The following is a 14,199-nucleotide window of genomic DNA, read 5'->3' on the forward strand; positions in this document are numbered from 1 at the left end:
ACACCTGGAGACAGAAAATGACCGGAATAGTGGGATTTGCTTCCACTAAAGTGAGAAGCTACATCTATTGATTGAAAAATTAACTACTAAATTATAATTGAATGTAGATATTTGCATAATCAAATAAATCTCGCTGGAGAAAAGCTAAATCGTTAAAACTAATTCCCGCACAGGTATATGGTGAAATAAACCAAGCTAGTGAAATTCGCTTAATACACGAAGCAATTGCCGAAAGTTGAAATTCAATGAGTGATTTGTATACATGAAACGGCCATATATACATGTCTCAGTACTAGTTAGCAGCTGGAGGCAAACCATATTAGCAAATCTACATATTATTTATAAATTATAATTCCTTAGACTCGTTGCGTCAAAAGAGAAATTGAGATTCCAAAAACCATTTTAAGATGTATTCATGAACATGTCACATAGTGGTAGTGCTTTCACAACATTCAATTCAACTATCTGGCATGGCATTACCTTGGCCCTCCACATATGGTCTAATGAAAGTCCTTCTCCACCAAACCTCAAAAGCTCTCTGAAGATTGGGGCATCCATCACCAGTTTTCAAGAAGCTTCCAACCCATGAAAGCAAAATACTCTGTTGATCCTCCAAAGGCAAGGTGAGAATTGTCCTTCCAATTCCTTCCTCCACAAGTTTTCTGTCGAACGACCTGCACCCGTGCTGCAACCAGTTGTAGTCATTGATTAGAGGCTGCAGCCACGTCTGCAACAACAACTGGCGCGCATTCTTCGATGGCAGAACCTCCCCTCTTCCAATGCCAACATATAGTCTTCCAGAAATGCAGCTGACATGATAGCGAAAGACGATGGGAAGCTTTCCATGCAAGGCTGCCAATTCTTGCTGGTTTGCCCACATCAGTGCAAAATCTTCAGCAGCTTGTTTGTCAACTAAAATCTCAAGTAGCCATGACAAGTTATCAGCTTCAAGAGCTATATGTTTTCCTACAGATTCCTTGTCTGCAAAGTCTGGTTCAGCAGCTTGGTTGAACAGACACAATAGAGAATCCAAGCAGCTTCTGCATGAGTTATAAATCATGTCATTGCAGATATCAGCTGAACCTGCAGAGCTTGGAAGACTGTTATTCTCCTTAAGGAGCTTTAGAACTATGGATTTCATCTCTCTGCGACCTCTCTCCTCATTGCTTTTGAGAACAAGTTCAACAATGTGGGATATAGTGTCTTTTGGGGCATTGGAAATATCAGGAGAAACTCGTTTTAGCACCGGATTGACACCGATTCCTTCTCCTTGGAGTCGTAGGACGGTTGAGATCACCTTTTCTTCCTCTTCCTCTCCATTCCAAGGGACTGCCTCCAAGTACTCCAAACATGATTGAATACATGAGCTGAAGCCAAGGGATTCTGCAATCTGCAAAATAGCTTCTTTTAGATAACATGTCTAGCAATAGTGTATCCTCAATCAATACTCAATGGCTCATTCGTAGCAAAGGATAAGATGGTGAAACAAGGACAAGAAAGTTTGAAATGAACACAATAATTAGCAAGAAGTTATGACTGAGGTTTTTGGCACTACCTTCCATAATGAAGCCTGATAGAGAACGGGTCAGAAATATTTTGACAAAATACTATGATCTTACAGGAAACCGGGCATAAGAACTACCTTTACTAGCTATTTAAGTATTTTTAATTTTACTGGGAAAGAAACCGCGTGGTTAAAACATGATCATCGCTAAAATAAATTCTCAGCCATAGCACACTCCACTCTTTTCACTCAATTCATGATCTTGCAGTGTCAATTATATATTAATTAGTAAATACATATGCATTTCAGGCTACTTATATGTATACTTGTAGAGTTACAATGTATCTACTTGTTAACCACATTAATTTTATATAAATGACCACCATATGACACATTGATTATTTTATCATCATCGTTAGCGTTCACATTCATAACGCATCTTAACTACTGATTTGTCATCAACAGTAATAGTATATGAGTAATTGAGTATGTATAAGAAAAAAGAAACAGTACAAAAAATTCCTAGTTCGCTTCCACCTTTAAGATGAGGATGGAGAAATGTTGATGCGTTCAAGTGAATCAAGACATCTCAAGGAAATGCATCCGTAAATTGTCTTAAAAATAATAACTATTTAAACAACCTAATGCACCCGTTTTCATTACAGAACAGCAGTTCCAAATTACTACTATAAGATAATCATAATGTTGGCATGCTAGTTTACAATATCACAAAACGGTACAATTACTATTTTTTTTTTCTTTTCTCGAGTAATTCTAGTCAAATGCTAGTAGGTGCCCATAAGGTATTACTACTAAAGGAACCAAAATCTTAAAGCATTTAATAGAAAGGGAATATATTGAGAACACAAAAATCATTTCCTTCCTGTTTTATCGAGCAATTGAAAGCATCTAATAGAGTGTATTGAATGCTCCTTAGAGCACTAATAGTTAGTAAAACCCATAATTCTAAATAGTCTCACGTCATCCTCCTAATTATTAAAAGAAAAAAGTATTGAATGCCTGTTATGTTCCTAAAATATTAAATGCATTTCCTTTTACATTTAATACTTTCTTTATAAAGTATTAAGAGAAAATAGCATTACACTATCTTTATTGAGTTTATATTTAGACCTATTCCATGAAAGACAAAAATGCAGCTGATTGCAGCATTAAGAATCTAAATAGCATTGTTTAAATTAAAGGAATATTAAATTATAAATTAGGAATAAAAAAACATACTGAAAATATTTATCTCAGTGGAGCAAGAATTAACACAATAACTCAAGGAAATGTAAGTAGAGTTTAAATATTCCTTAGTGGAAATGTAAACATGAGGAAGCATACTATATCAGACAAACATATAAACAGCCCCACAAAAATAATCTGAAAATTATAATACCACGAAGAACAAAAGAGTAATAACATAGAACATATTTCTTATTTCCTTTCCCAGAAATGCCTTACACAACAGAATTAGTATCAAAGCATGACAGTGTTAGCAAATTACCTTGAGTATTCGAAGGATGCGAGAAACGCTTTGCTTCATTAGCCTCTGTTTCATTTCTTTGCAGTACATAAGGCCAACAGTTTCAACATAAATTTCAACATCCTCGCAGTCATCAACTTGGAGACATGACAAACTAGATTGTTCAGAAAGTTTATCAGCAAAGAAACTACTCTTCTCTATTAAAACATCCCTGTGCACACTTAACTTCACACAAAATCCCTGCTTTCCCAAGAGAACCACCTTCATGTCACAAGTTCCAGGTTTACCAAACTCAATAGCCACCTTTTTGGGCAAAGATTCAAGTTTGGGTCTTGGTGCTCTCTGTGTAGGCACAGAAGTGCTGGGTGGAGGTCTTTCGGGATCATTACATTGTTGAGCATCTGATACCACCAATTTTGATGGGGCAGGCACTGCTTTTCTCTCACTCACTGCAACTGCCTTTTTCTGGGAACTAGTCTTTGGAGGAGGTGAAGAGGGTTTGAGTTTATTCAGAGGATTTTGAGGCTTGAGGCTTTTCTGAAACCCAACAGGAGTAGGGCAACACCAAAATCCTTCAGGGGTGACAGCAATTGGAACATTTTGAATCTTTGTTTGACCTTGCCTAACGTCCCCCATATCTAGCAAGTGACTAGGATTCACAGCTAATATGGAATAATATATAGCATCACAGTGAAAATGATGCAGCGGAGACAAACAAGTCTTGCTTTTTCCCTATTTAACAACCAGTTGCTTTCCCCTCATAAAATGTGGAAAATAAGCAAAATGAAAAGCTGCAATCTTTGAAGCTGATCTAATTCCCCCAAAAGAACTGGTACCGCTGCAGTTTCACACAAAGTGAATGGAACATGAGGAATGTTCGATGGACTGAAATTTTTTTTCGTAAATGGGAAAAGGGATTTGAACTGAAATCCAAGCACAATGGCAGGAAGATGTGCAGAATATGAAATATCTTATCGAACTTTTTTTTTTTTCAATTAAAAAAATTGTTTGAGCATTTTCAAAAGTATAACCAAGAAGTTCTACATCTGACCACATCAAAGTTAACAAGCAACTGCAGATCAGCACATAGAAAATGACCCTTCTCTCTCTCTCTGGACAATATTCACTAGTAACCGGCAAAAGCAGAATACTTACCAAACATTGGTCATATGAGAAGCCTCTGAAAGTCCATGTCTTATCTAATCCTTTGTTTGCAGAGCGTTAAAAATGATTGAAGAGGAGCTAAAGTGTTGAGCATCAAGGGAACCAGTGAAGAAAGAGTTGCAGGGAGGAATAATAATGAGTTTAGTCTCTCTTTATTTTGTGAAGTAGAGAACACCACGAGACCCGAAAAAGCAAAAAGGGAGAAACCAAATGAAGTGACATGAAACAGATGATGATGGTTTATGGGCTGTGTTTCTTACTTTCCACTTTACCAGCTCCATGCTTTTGATGATTTGGGTCTCAGAATTTGCATCGTTTGGCCCCCCAGGATTCAACCATTTCTCTCCTCTCTCTAATTAAAAAGAGAAATTTTAAAAATAAAGTAATTTTCTTTTATCCTGTTTTTCCTATTTTGTAGAAGTAGTTCTCTATATATACACAACTCAGCAATCAAACAGACAAGAAGCACGCTTCTTATTTTATTGTATTATTGTGGATTCTTTATGTATGTCACTGTTGCTTTTATCATGTAATGTACTCATGATGTAGAGTAGAGCTAAAGTATGGTTGCTTGGTACATGGTGAAATTACTAGAACACCCTCAGGCTCTGATGTTTAATGGGAAATTAGTAAAGTAGAAGAGAAGAGAATCTTGATATTGATATTGATTGGCGTAGCAGATGGGTGTCAGAAAGGTGTTAAGTAGTATTAGTTGTTTTATTTTTAAAAGAGGTAGTTACCCATGGAATTGTAGTAAGATATAAACATGAAAGCGATGGTTGATCCTAAAATCCAAACCCAAAAATATGGATCTTCTAAGAATAGACTGCGCTACTGCCTCTTTTATTGACCTCTTTTTGGTGCCATGCAAAACTTACAATTCCATCACTACAAATTCATTCTCATTGCTAACTTTGCCCTCAACTGATAAATAGTGTTCCTTTTTTTTTTTTTTTTATAAGCAAACAAGATTTAAATTATTTGGAGTACAAGGGGTACTCCAACCCGTTACAATAGAGTTCAAAACTAAAACAAAAATTATGAGATACATAAACCCGGATTATAATACCAACTAATGTAACTAAAAGAACAACCGGGGACAGACACCCAAACCACTTGAAAATATTGAGAGCGTTTTTTATATATTCCAAGATTCGTCCAATATAGGTAGAGAGAAATTAAAGAATTTGGAAGGACCACCGCAACCTCCAACCAATTAGCAACAGCTAACCAAGTATTAAAAGCCATTGGACACATTAGAAAGAGATGAAGAGGGTCTTCGACAAACAGAGAGCAAAGAGAGCATAAATTGTTATCCAACTCCACACCACGTACTTGTAACAATGATTTGCATGGGAATGCATTCATGAACACCTGCCAACAGAACACCAAGCACTTGATCGGAACCTTACATTTCCAAAGACTTTTTATGACTAGGTGAAAATTTGAGGAATAACTAAGTTCTCCACCCAACAAGCGTTGCAGCCAAAGGTACGCACTTTTCACTGAGAATACACCATCCTTATCACAAATCCATCTCCAATGATCTTGCTTAGAAGAGAAAATTTGCAGACCCTGAAGCATTTCCAACAAGGTATTCACGCTCCTTACTTCATGGACAAAAGGTTCTCTTCTCCAATTAACCTGCTACACCCACCTAGATCCCTCCCAAGTTCCATTATGCCCCACCATTGACAACGGATCAAAGGCAAAGGAGTACAAACGAGGAAAGACATCCAACAGGCGCAAACCACCTATCCACTTATCCTCCCAAAATCGGGTCGTAGTGCCATCGCCAATACATCGTTCAATCTTTTCATCCAACCAAAAATTTCCTTGTTGTAGCACCCACACTATATCCTTCCACCACCAAGAAGCCCTCCTATCCACATTTGAGCACTTAGAAAAGGACTCAATGCGCCCATACCTACCATGAAGAACCTTAGCCCACATCATATCTGGAGATAACATACACCTCCACACCCATTTCCCCAGTAGTGCCCAATTGAACAATTTGACATCCTTGATTCCTAGTCCACCCTCATCCTTTGACTTACACACCGTTTCCCATTTTACCCAAGGAATCTTTGAGCCATCCTTGACACCTCTCCACAAGAAATCACGTAGGATGGCCACAATTTCCTTAATCACCGAGTTCGGTGCTTTAAAAAATGACAGAAAATGGATGGGCATTGCATTCAAAACTGAATTAATTAAGGTCACCCTCCCCCCAATGGACAAATGCCTATGCTTCCAAGAGGATAGACGCTTACGTAAGCCATCAAGTATTGGTCTCCAAGTAGCCAACTTCCTAGGGTTTGCACCAAGAGGTAAGCCCAAATGCTTAAACGGTAGTTGACCCACCTTACAATGCGAAAAAGAAGCCGCCAAATCAATAAAATCTATCCCTGAGTGAATGCCAACCACACAACTCTTGTGAAAGTTAATTTTCATACCTGAAATTAACTCAAAACAACGCAATATGGCCTTTAAGCACCACAAATTCTGCATAGTAGCTTCTCCAATTATCAAAGTATCATCAGCGAACTGCAAAAGAGAAATTGGTGGACTTTCACCACCCAAGTGTAATCCCGTAAATAGATTCATGTCTAAGGCCCTGGTCATCAACAATCTGAGACCTTCTGCAGCAATTAGGAACAAAGATGGTGCTAATGGATCTCCCTGCTTTAATCCCCTACCAATAGCTACTTCCGCCGTGGGACTCCCATTCATAAGGGCTGATAGACTACCCCCACATACACAACCTTCCATCCACCGGACCCATCTCTCATCAAAACCACACCCTCGGAGCATGAACAACAAGTAATCCCACTCCACAGAGTCATATGCCTTTTCATAATCAATCTTCATAACAAAAATCGGCTTCTTATATTTCTGAGCATAATCAATAGCCTCGGCTGCAACTAGAACACTATCCAACATATGTCTACCAGGAATAAAAGCAGTCTGGTTCTCTGAGATAATTGCTGGAAGAATACCACGCAATCTGTTCGCCAATACCTTAGAAATAATTTTATACAAGCACCCAAGCAACGAAATAGGACGAAAATCAGTCATATCTTGAGGGCAGGGAACCTTAGGGACCAAAGCCACAAAATAAGACAAAAGAGCCTTTGGAACTTTCAAGTTAGTATGAAACTCAGCAAGCAAATCCATCACATCCACCTTGATGAGATGCCAAAATCTCTTCAAGAAAGCAAAATTAAACCCATCAGGTCCTGGGCTTTTGTCGCCATCACTCTCCCTAATCAAACAACACACTTCCTCCTCAGTAAAGTCACCAACCAACCTTGCATTTTGTGCATTAGACAACATAGGAAAACCAACAAGTGACAATCGTGGTCTACGCCAACTTCTAGCTTTGAAATGCTCCTCAAAATATGACCTCACAACCTCTTTCATCTCATAAATTGATTTACCATTAAGCCCAAACTCCTAAACACTTTCCCTTTCCTTTTTCTTGTGAAAAGTGAAACGTAACCAAGCCGAAGATTTGGTATGGATTCATTTTCGTAAAGTGAAAAGTAATTACTTGATCTTACGAAAGTGCATATACAAGAATACATGTCAAAAACAGAAAAATTCTCTTTCTCTTGATTTGTTAACATGTTAAAAATCTTCACACTATAGTAACTGTCTCCTTGTACATAGTTAGTGATGTTATTTTTATGTGAAAAGGGTCTTTGAGTAAAAAATGTCCAGATTCACATATATGAGTGATTCACATGTAGTGTCTCTAATTTTCTATTTGTCTCTCTTACTTTTTTTGATCTTGGCTCTCTCTTTTCTCTCTCTTGTAATTCCCTCTTTGCGATTATCTTTTTCTTTGCCGGAGCATGAGAGGACGCACAAGTTCTTTCTGTTCCTCCAATTCATCTCTTCCTTTCTTTCTTTTGTTTTTATTCTTTTTATTTTTATCTTTTCGTTCTTCATTGTTGATATCGGCTTTCAAGAGAGGATTACATTTTCGCCATGAAAGAGCTTTAGCAACACCATTTGAGTTTCTTTAGCTCTCTATCTCTTTTTTAATTTCTTCCATACAATTTCTGTAGCACTATGCCAACAAAATAAAATATGCCAACCAAAACGTCATTAAAAAATAAGTAAAAAATAAGCACAAAAATGGTTATATGTCTATTTCGTTATAATAAATCAGTGACTTCAAGACACTTTGCACCTTTATTAAAAATAAAATAAAAATAAAAATTAAATAATAAAAGTATATTAATTTAATTAGTATTATGATTAATTTATTAATTTTAAGTTTTTAAATTTGATTAAAAGATATTTTTTTTAATTTTTTAAAATAAAATAATATAATGATAAAAAAAAGTGAAAATCAAGGTAATTACTATATATTAGTATAAATATAAATATTATAAGTAAAAAAAAAATTAATTTTACACAATTCATTAATCTGCATTAAATTTTATTATAAATGTCAAGTAATTGAGAAGTCATATATTAAAAGATAGATATTTAGAGAGAATATTAAATAAGATAAAAGTAGTTAAAATTTATTTATATTTAATTAAATATATATATATATATATATATATATATAATATTAGAGAATAAAGAAAGTATTGTTTAATGCATGAAAAATGTAAAAGTTCAACCTACTATATAAAATTAATTGGATTTGTTGAATTCAGTCTGATCGTAGAATCAAACAAGTTATTTAATTATTGGTAGAATCTGACTCACAAAGCTTTATGCTAAGCTGTATAATACCGCGTAATTTATTTTTTCATGCCCATAAGAATGTTGGATGAGTAAAATTGTAAAATAAAAGGAATGTGAACAAATTATTGAGTGTAATTTTCTCTAATCCTAATTTGTTACATTCTTACATGTTCTTACAATTGGCATCATATTTTGCATTTGATGATTAATCTTGACATATATTGACAGACTCTGATTCTTTGCATGCAATCATCCTTCAACCAAATAAAACAATATGTAATGCATAAATATTCCATTCTCCATTTGATTCAATAAATTTTGATTTGTTGAGCATTTAGACATCAAAGTTTGGAAGAAAAAAAATCAAATTAATACAATACTATATCCAAAGAGAGACAATTTAAAAAAAAAAATCAATTGCAAGTTTACCCCTCTTTAATTTGTTTTCTTTCACCTTTTACAATTTCTTATTTCTATCTTTCAATTTTTATTGTGCAGTCTAAACTTATATCTAAATAAATTTGTTCCAAAAAGATTGTCCGGTGCTCACACCACCATAACTAGAGAGAACCAAAAATTGATGCAACACCACCACCGATAAATAATGACTTCACAAAAACACTACCTACAGGCTACTGGCACTAGATTTCTCTTTTCTCTGCCTTGTGGTGTAAAACCACACACATGCAGCCACTGCCTCTTGTTCTATATATGGATTTTGGCCTCTTAAATGCAACCTTGGATTAGGACCGTACAAAGTTTGGTCAACTTTAATTTGATGGTATGGAAGGCTTGCATATAAACAAGATAGTTTATTAGTTTAAGGATAAAGAAAAGAAATAGAGTAAAGAAATCATAATTATGCTTTTTTAGTATAAAGTGTACTTTATTTTATTGAATATGATTTATATTTAAATATATTAAAATAACAAAATAAAAATAATATTTCATGATTTTAGGAGTTTTAAATAATAATCGAGAAATAAAAATTGAAATTAATCGATCCATTAATAATACAATGATATACTGTTATCAATTAAGTAATTGACTTGTTCAAATTAAAAATCAAAATTACTTTGACAACATCTAAAGATACATTCCCAACATTTCTCCTTGTCTTAGAGTTTACAAACTTTTATTTTCATCCTTTAAAATTTAATCTAATGACTTAGTGAATACATCTTCAATTCAATTTTTTGTTCTAGAAGGCTCTTCTTTTGTTAAAATAATATTACTTCTCTCTCATATGATTGGACCTTAGAACTTTTAATTTTCAATTTTTTAGTCAACTCTTTAATTTCAAATCTCATTAACAATGTTTTTGTATCATAACTTATATATTTAATTCAAAGTCTTTAACTCTAAATTAAGGATTTTTAAACACCTTTTACCATATTTAATTTTTATAATTTCTCCCTTTATTTCATCTTCTTTCCCAGCTAAAGTTTCAAAAAATTATTTTCTTAAAGCATTTTTATTGTTTGTGCGCTTTTGCATAATAGTTGCTTTCTCTAAAGCAAATTTTCCTTCTTTGATGGGGATATCATATTTTTGCTACCACTCATTTGTTTCCTTTTTAGCCAATTAAGCTTATTCCTTTGCCAACCTTGTTTCCGCATCACCACTATGGACTTAGGCTAGTTTTTCAAAACTAGCTTGTTTTTCTTTAGTATCTTGCCTCTTGTGTAATAATTTAGTGATATTTTTTTTATTGGAAAAGCAATTTGCTATTCTTCCTTCTCATTTTTATTTTGAAAATTTATTTATCAGTTTGATCTTTAATCAAACAACTTTTGTTTTTGAAAAACACGTTATAACCTTTATCGACTAATTGTCCAACACTCAACAAATTATGATCAATTTCAAGAACATACAACACATAAAAAAGGAACTTTGTACTTGAGTAGGTTGAGATTTTTATTGTTCATTTTTCGTTCACAAGCCATGTCCAACCCGAGCATTGATGTGCTTGCATTGCTTAGTTCCTATAAATAGATTCTTATTGTTTATCATGTGGTTAGTGCAACCATTATCAATAAGTCAATTTTCATTTAATTCCATACTTGAGAAACATGTGACGACAAACAGGTAATTTTCCTCCTCTTGATTAACAACTTTTGCCTCTTCACGACATATAACTCTTTTGACAAGAATTACAATTTGTAAAAATGTGACAATTCATCAAAATTATTAAAGATATTTCTTTAAAATGTTATATTTCTTTATGTAACTACATGAGATTGTCTATAAATAAATTCAATATATAGAGAAAATATAATAGAAACATAAATTATTAAGAAAAGTATTATTGTTTTGTAAATTTATAAGAATGTTATTTATTCTTTGTAATAATTTAAGAGTTTAAACTTTAAAGTTTGCAGGGTTTGTATGCTCATCGGATCCAGCGACGAAAAAAGAAAAGTTGTCACCTCACGTTTATATTTTAGTAATTTTTTTACCACTTCTGCTTCTTACTATTTTTTTAAGTACGACTTTAAAAAACACAAAGGGGTTAATTGGCGCGTCTCCTTTTTGTTATTAATATACCATATACCCATCTAGTATATAAAAACTTAAAAATTCAATCCAGTGTTATAATTTAAATGAATCTATTACCTTTTATTTAAATTGAATTAAATGCAAGAGCATATTTTCATTCTCCAAACTCTTACAACACGAGTTTACCTCAAGCATTATAGTTTATTGACATGCCACCGCACCATCTTTCTTGATTTTTCTTGAGGCCCTTTATCGTAGCAGAAATGTCTTAATTTTAAATTTTCATGGTGCTCCACGGTGAAACATTTCATTGTGAAGTTGCTGTTTACTTTTTTTATTTTATTTTATTTTAAAAGTGAGCAGATTCACAGGTGTAACAATTTCCATGGCGCAGGAGAGTTATTGAACAATTTTTTGGTTCTTTTGATATCCTTTATGCAATTACACATAGCTGTGTGTGCCGTGACTTTAGTGCAATCATAGAGCTTTGCAATGATTCCATCTAATTTCTAAACGAGAGGATAGAAACGTGTTTTCGTCATCAGGAATCAGAAATTTCAATCACATGATAAGTGGCCTCTGCTGCCCTGGAATTGTTGCCTTTTTGGCCCACCCAAGATTCAGTGCTCCCAAATTTTGATGTTACTAATAAACCTTCTCCCATGTGCTCTAAAGCTTTTAGCCCAACTCACACCACAATTTTATTCAGATTACAGTTAACTAAATGCACCTAACCAATTATTAACACCAAAAAACATGAAACCCTATGTGTTGGTTAAGCACAACTCACTAGCTCATTAGGAAATATCATAAGACAACTCGTATTTTATTTTATTTTTTTTATCGTTCTCCAGATATTCTGTATAATAAAGGTTTGCATTAAAAAATTATGTAAATCACTTATATGAAACTCCAGTTCTATAGGTAATAACACAAACAATATTTAAGGAAGTGTATATAATATTCTCCTACCATTAATCATATATATTGTAATTAAAAAAATATAAGTAAATTATGACCAACAAAGATCGGTGAGAATCTAGGTCATTCATCAATGACATAATCTATATAAGATGCTCTCCATCATGAGAAACATTTGGGGAAACATGAAGCTAAGGGCTAAGGAGACAAGGTATTGGTTATGAATATTTTGAGTACATGAAGGAAAGAAGAGTGACCGACATATTGGTTTGGCATTAGCATGCACTGTTGCCTGCAATCTGTCTGTGAAGCAGAGGTCCATGTGGTCCCAGTCACTGACCCTGAACTCCTTTATGTCCATTTTGGATTTTTTTTTTCCCTTTACGTATGCTGCACCTTTGAAAGTGGCACCTCAGGAAGATTGCATGATGCTGCCCTTTTTCTACCAAAAAAGTATTTTAATCAAATAAAATCATAGAAACAAAACTATGTGATGTGATTCCCCTTCTTTTATGGCTTTGTATAGTACTATTTATTTCATAATGTACATACATAATGTATTAAATTCAAAATGTGTTTTAAGAGGTAAATTTGGCAAATGAACATTGGCATCTATGAAGAATCTCTAAATAAGAGATTCGTGCACGAGGTTTGAACTTCTAGTTAGCTTACACCTCGAGTTGAAGTATGGTACTATATTTTAATTAGAGAATATATGACGATGATGTTGTTTCAGTAGCAGTTGAATTTTAATATTTATGGACCAGTCCTGTTCCTTTTTATTGAATTACAATTTGGAAAAGCCCACGCGCACTTTATGCTCTCACGGTCAAGGAATAGATAATAGCATCATCCACCACATGGTTATTCAGTTTGTGTCCCCCTTAATGGCTTCCCATTATGCACACAAATCATCTGTTCAGTTAAGTGACCCTGATACTGTATCAAATTGTGTATGTTTCCCCTCTTATGGAATTTCCTAGCTAACTTTCAAGGTGTCAGTGATTTTTTCTAAGCATCATGGATTGGTATTTTTGCTTTTTACAATATTCACGTGCCTTCATCATTAACCTCACTAACTGCATCATCACATCCAAATTGAACAGACAGATTGGCATAATTGGACAATTGGTCTATGGGGTGAGTGAGATATTATTGTATTTCAAAGTTGTACTCGAAGACTTGATATATGGTTTAGCAGAGTATTGGATACCGAATCCAAGTTAAGAGAGAAAACTGGAAGCATATTAGTAGTAAATTACTAAATTCCATGACATTACAAATAGAAGCACCACGTTGTTCAAAAAAACATTCCCTTTTTTTTTTCTCTTAAATCTTGCAACTGAAACCTTTTTTTCTAGGAAAAAGTGATGTAAATATGTTAGTCACAATTCCTCCTGATTTGTGCATATACTTCATTCATATACATTTAATTTGATTGTCAGGTTGGTTGTGAACAACTTCAGCTACCGTGTAAGTGGAAATAAATATTTTTAAGCCAACTCTTCAATCTAAACTAAGTTTCCTCTTGGTTTAAAATTCAAATATGTTTTGTAATGACCTGAAACACAACTTCATCCTAGTAATTCTTACTTTGGTTTTGTCTATCATGTACGCTCCAATATGATAAGAATGCGAAAATGTCCAAATTAAATCTCTACACATGTTAACTATTGAATGAAATGAAATAATGTAGGAAACTTCATATATGTAAACTGATTTAAAATATTAGTGTATAACATTACTATTATTATTATAGAGGATTTTGAATTATCTTAAATACAAGTAGAAAAATAAGAAAATTTCCTTTTAGTAGGGTGTCCACTTCTTTTATTCATCATAGCAATTAAGTTCGAATGTTTACATTCGATTGATATGTCAAGTTTAGGTACATGTCCGATTTATTCAAGCATTCATA

The 14,199-nt window shown here is 33.9% G+C and overlaps 1 protein-coding gene across 1 annotated transcript; it reads right to left on the bottom strand.

Annotated features, from left to right (window-relative positions):
- Positions 1-235: 235 nt before the first annotated feature.
- On the bottom strand, positions 236-4,579 carry LOC109801240 (BTB/POZ domain-containing protein At3g50780). The gene is made up of 3 exons (XM_020362261.3): positions 4,146-4,579; positions 3,012-3,828; positions 236-1,390 (listed from the first exon to the last, which is right to left on the bottom strand). The coding sequence occupies exons 2-3, from the start codon at positions 3,624-3,626 to the stop codon at positions 458-460; spliced, it is 1,548 nt and encodes a 515-aa protein (XP_020217850.1). The 5' UTR covers positions 3,627-3,828; positions 4,146-4,579; the 3' UTR covers positions 236-457.
- Positions 4,580-14,199: the final 9,620 nt, after the last annotated feature.

The sequence above is a fragment of the Cajanus cajan genome, chromosome 11 (assembly GCF_000230855.2).
Source record: "Cajanus cajan strain Asha chromosome 11, NIPB_CcT2T_4, whole genome shotgun sequence".
In the NCBI taxonomy this organism is placed as follows: domain Eukaryota; kingdom Viridiplantae; phylum Streptophyta; class Magnoliopsida; order Fabales; family Fabaceae; genus Cajanus; species Cajanus cajan.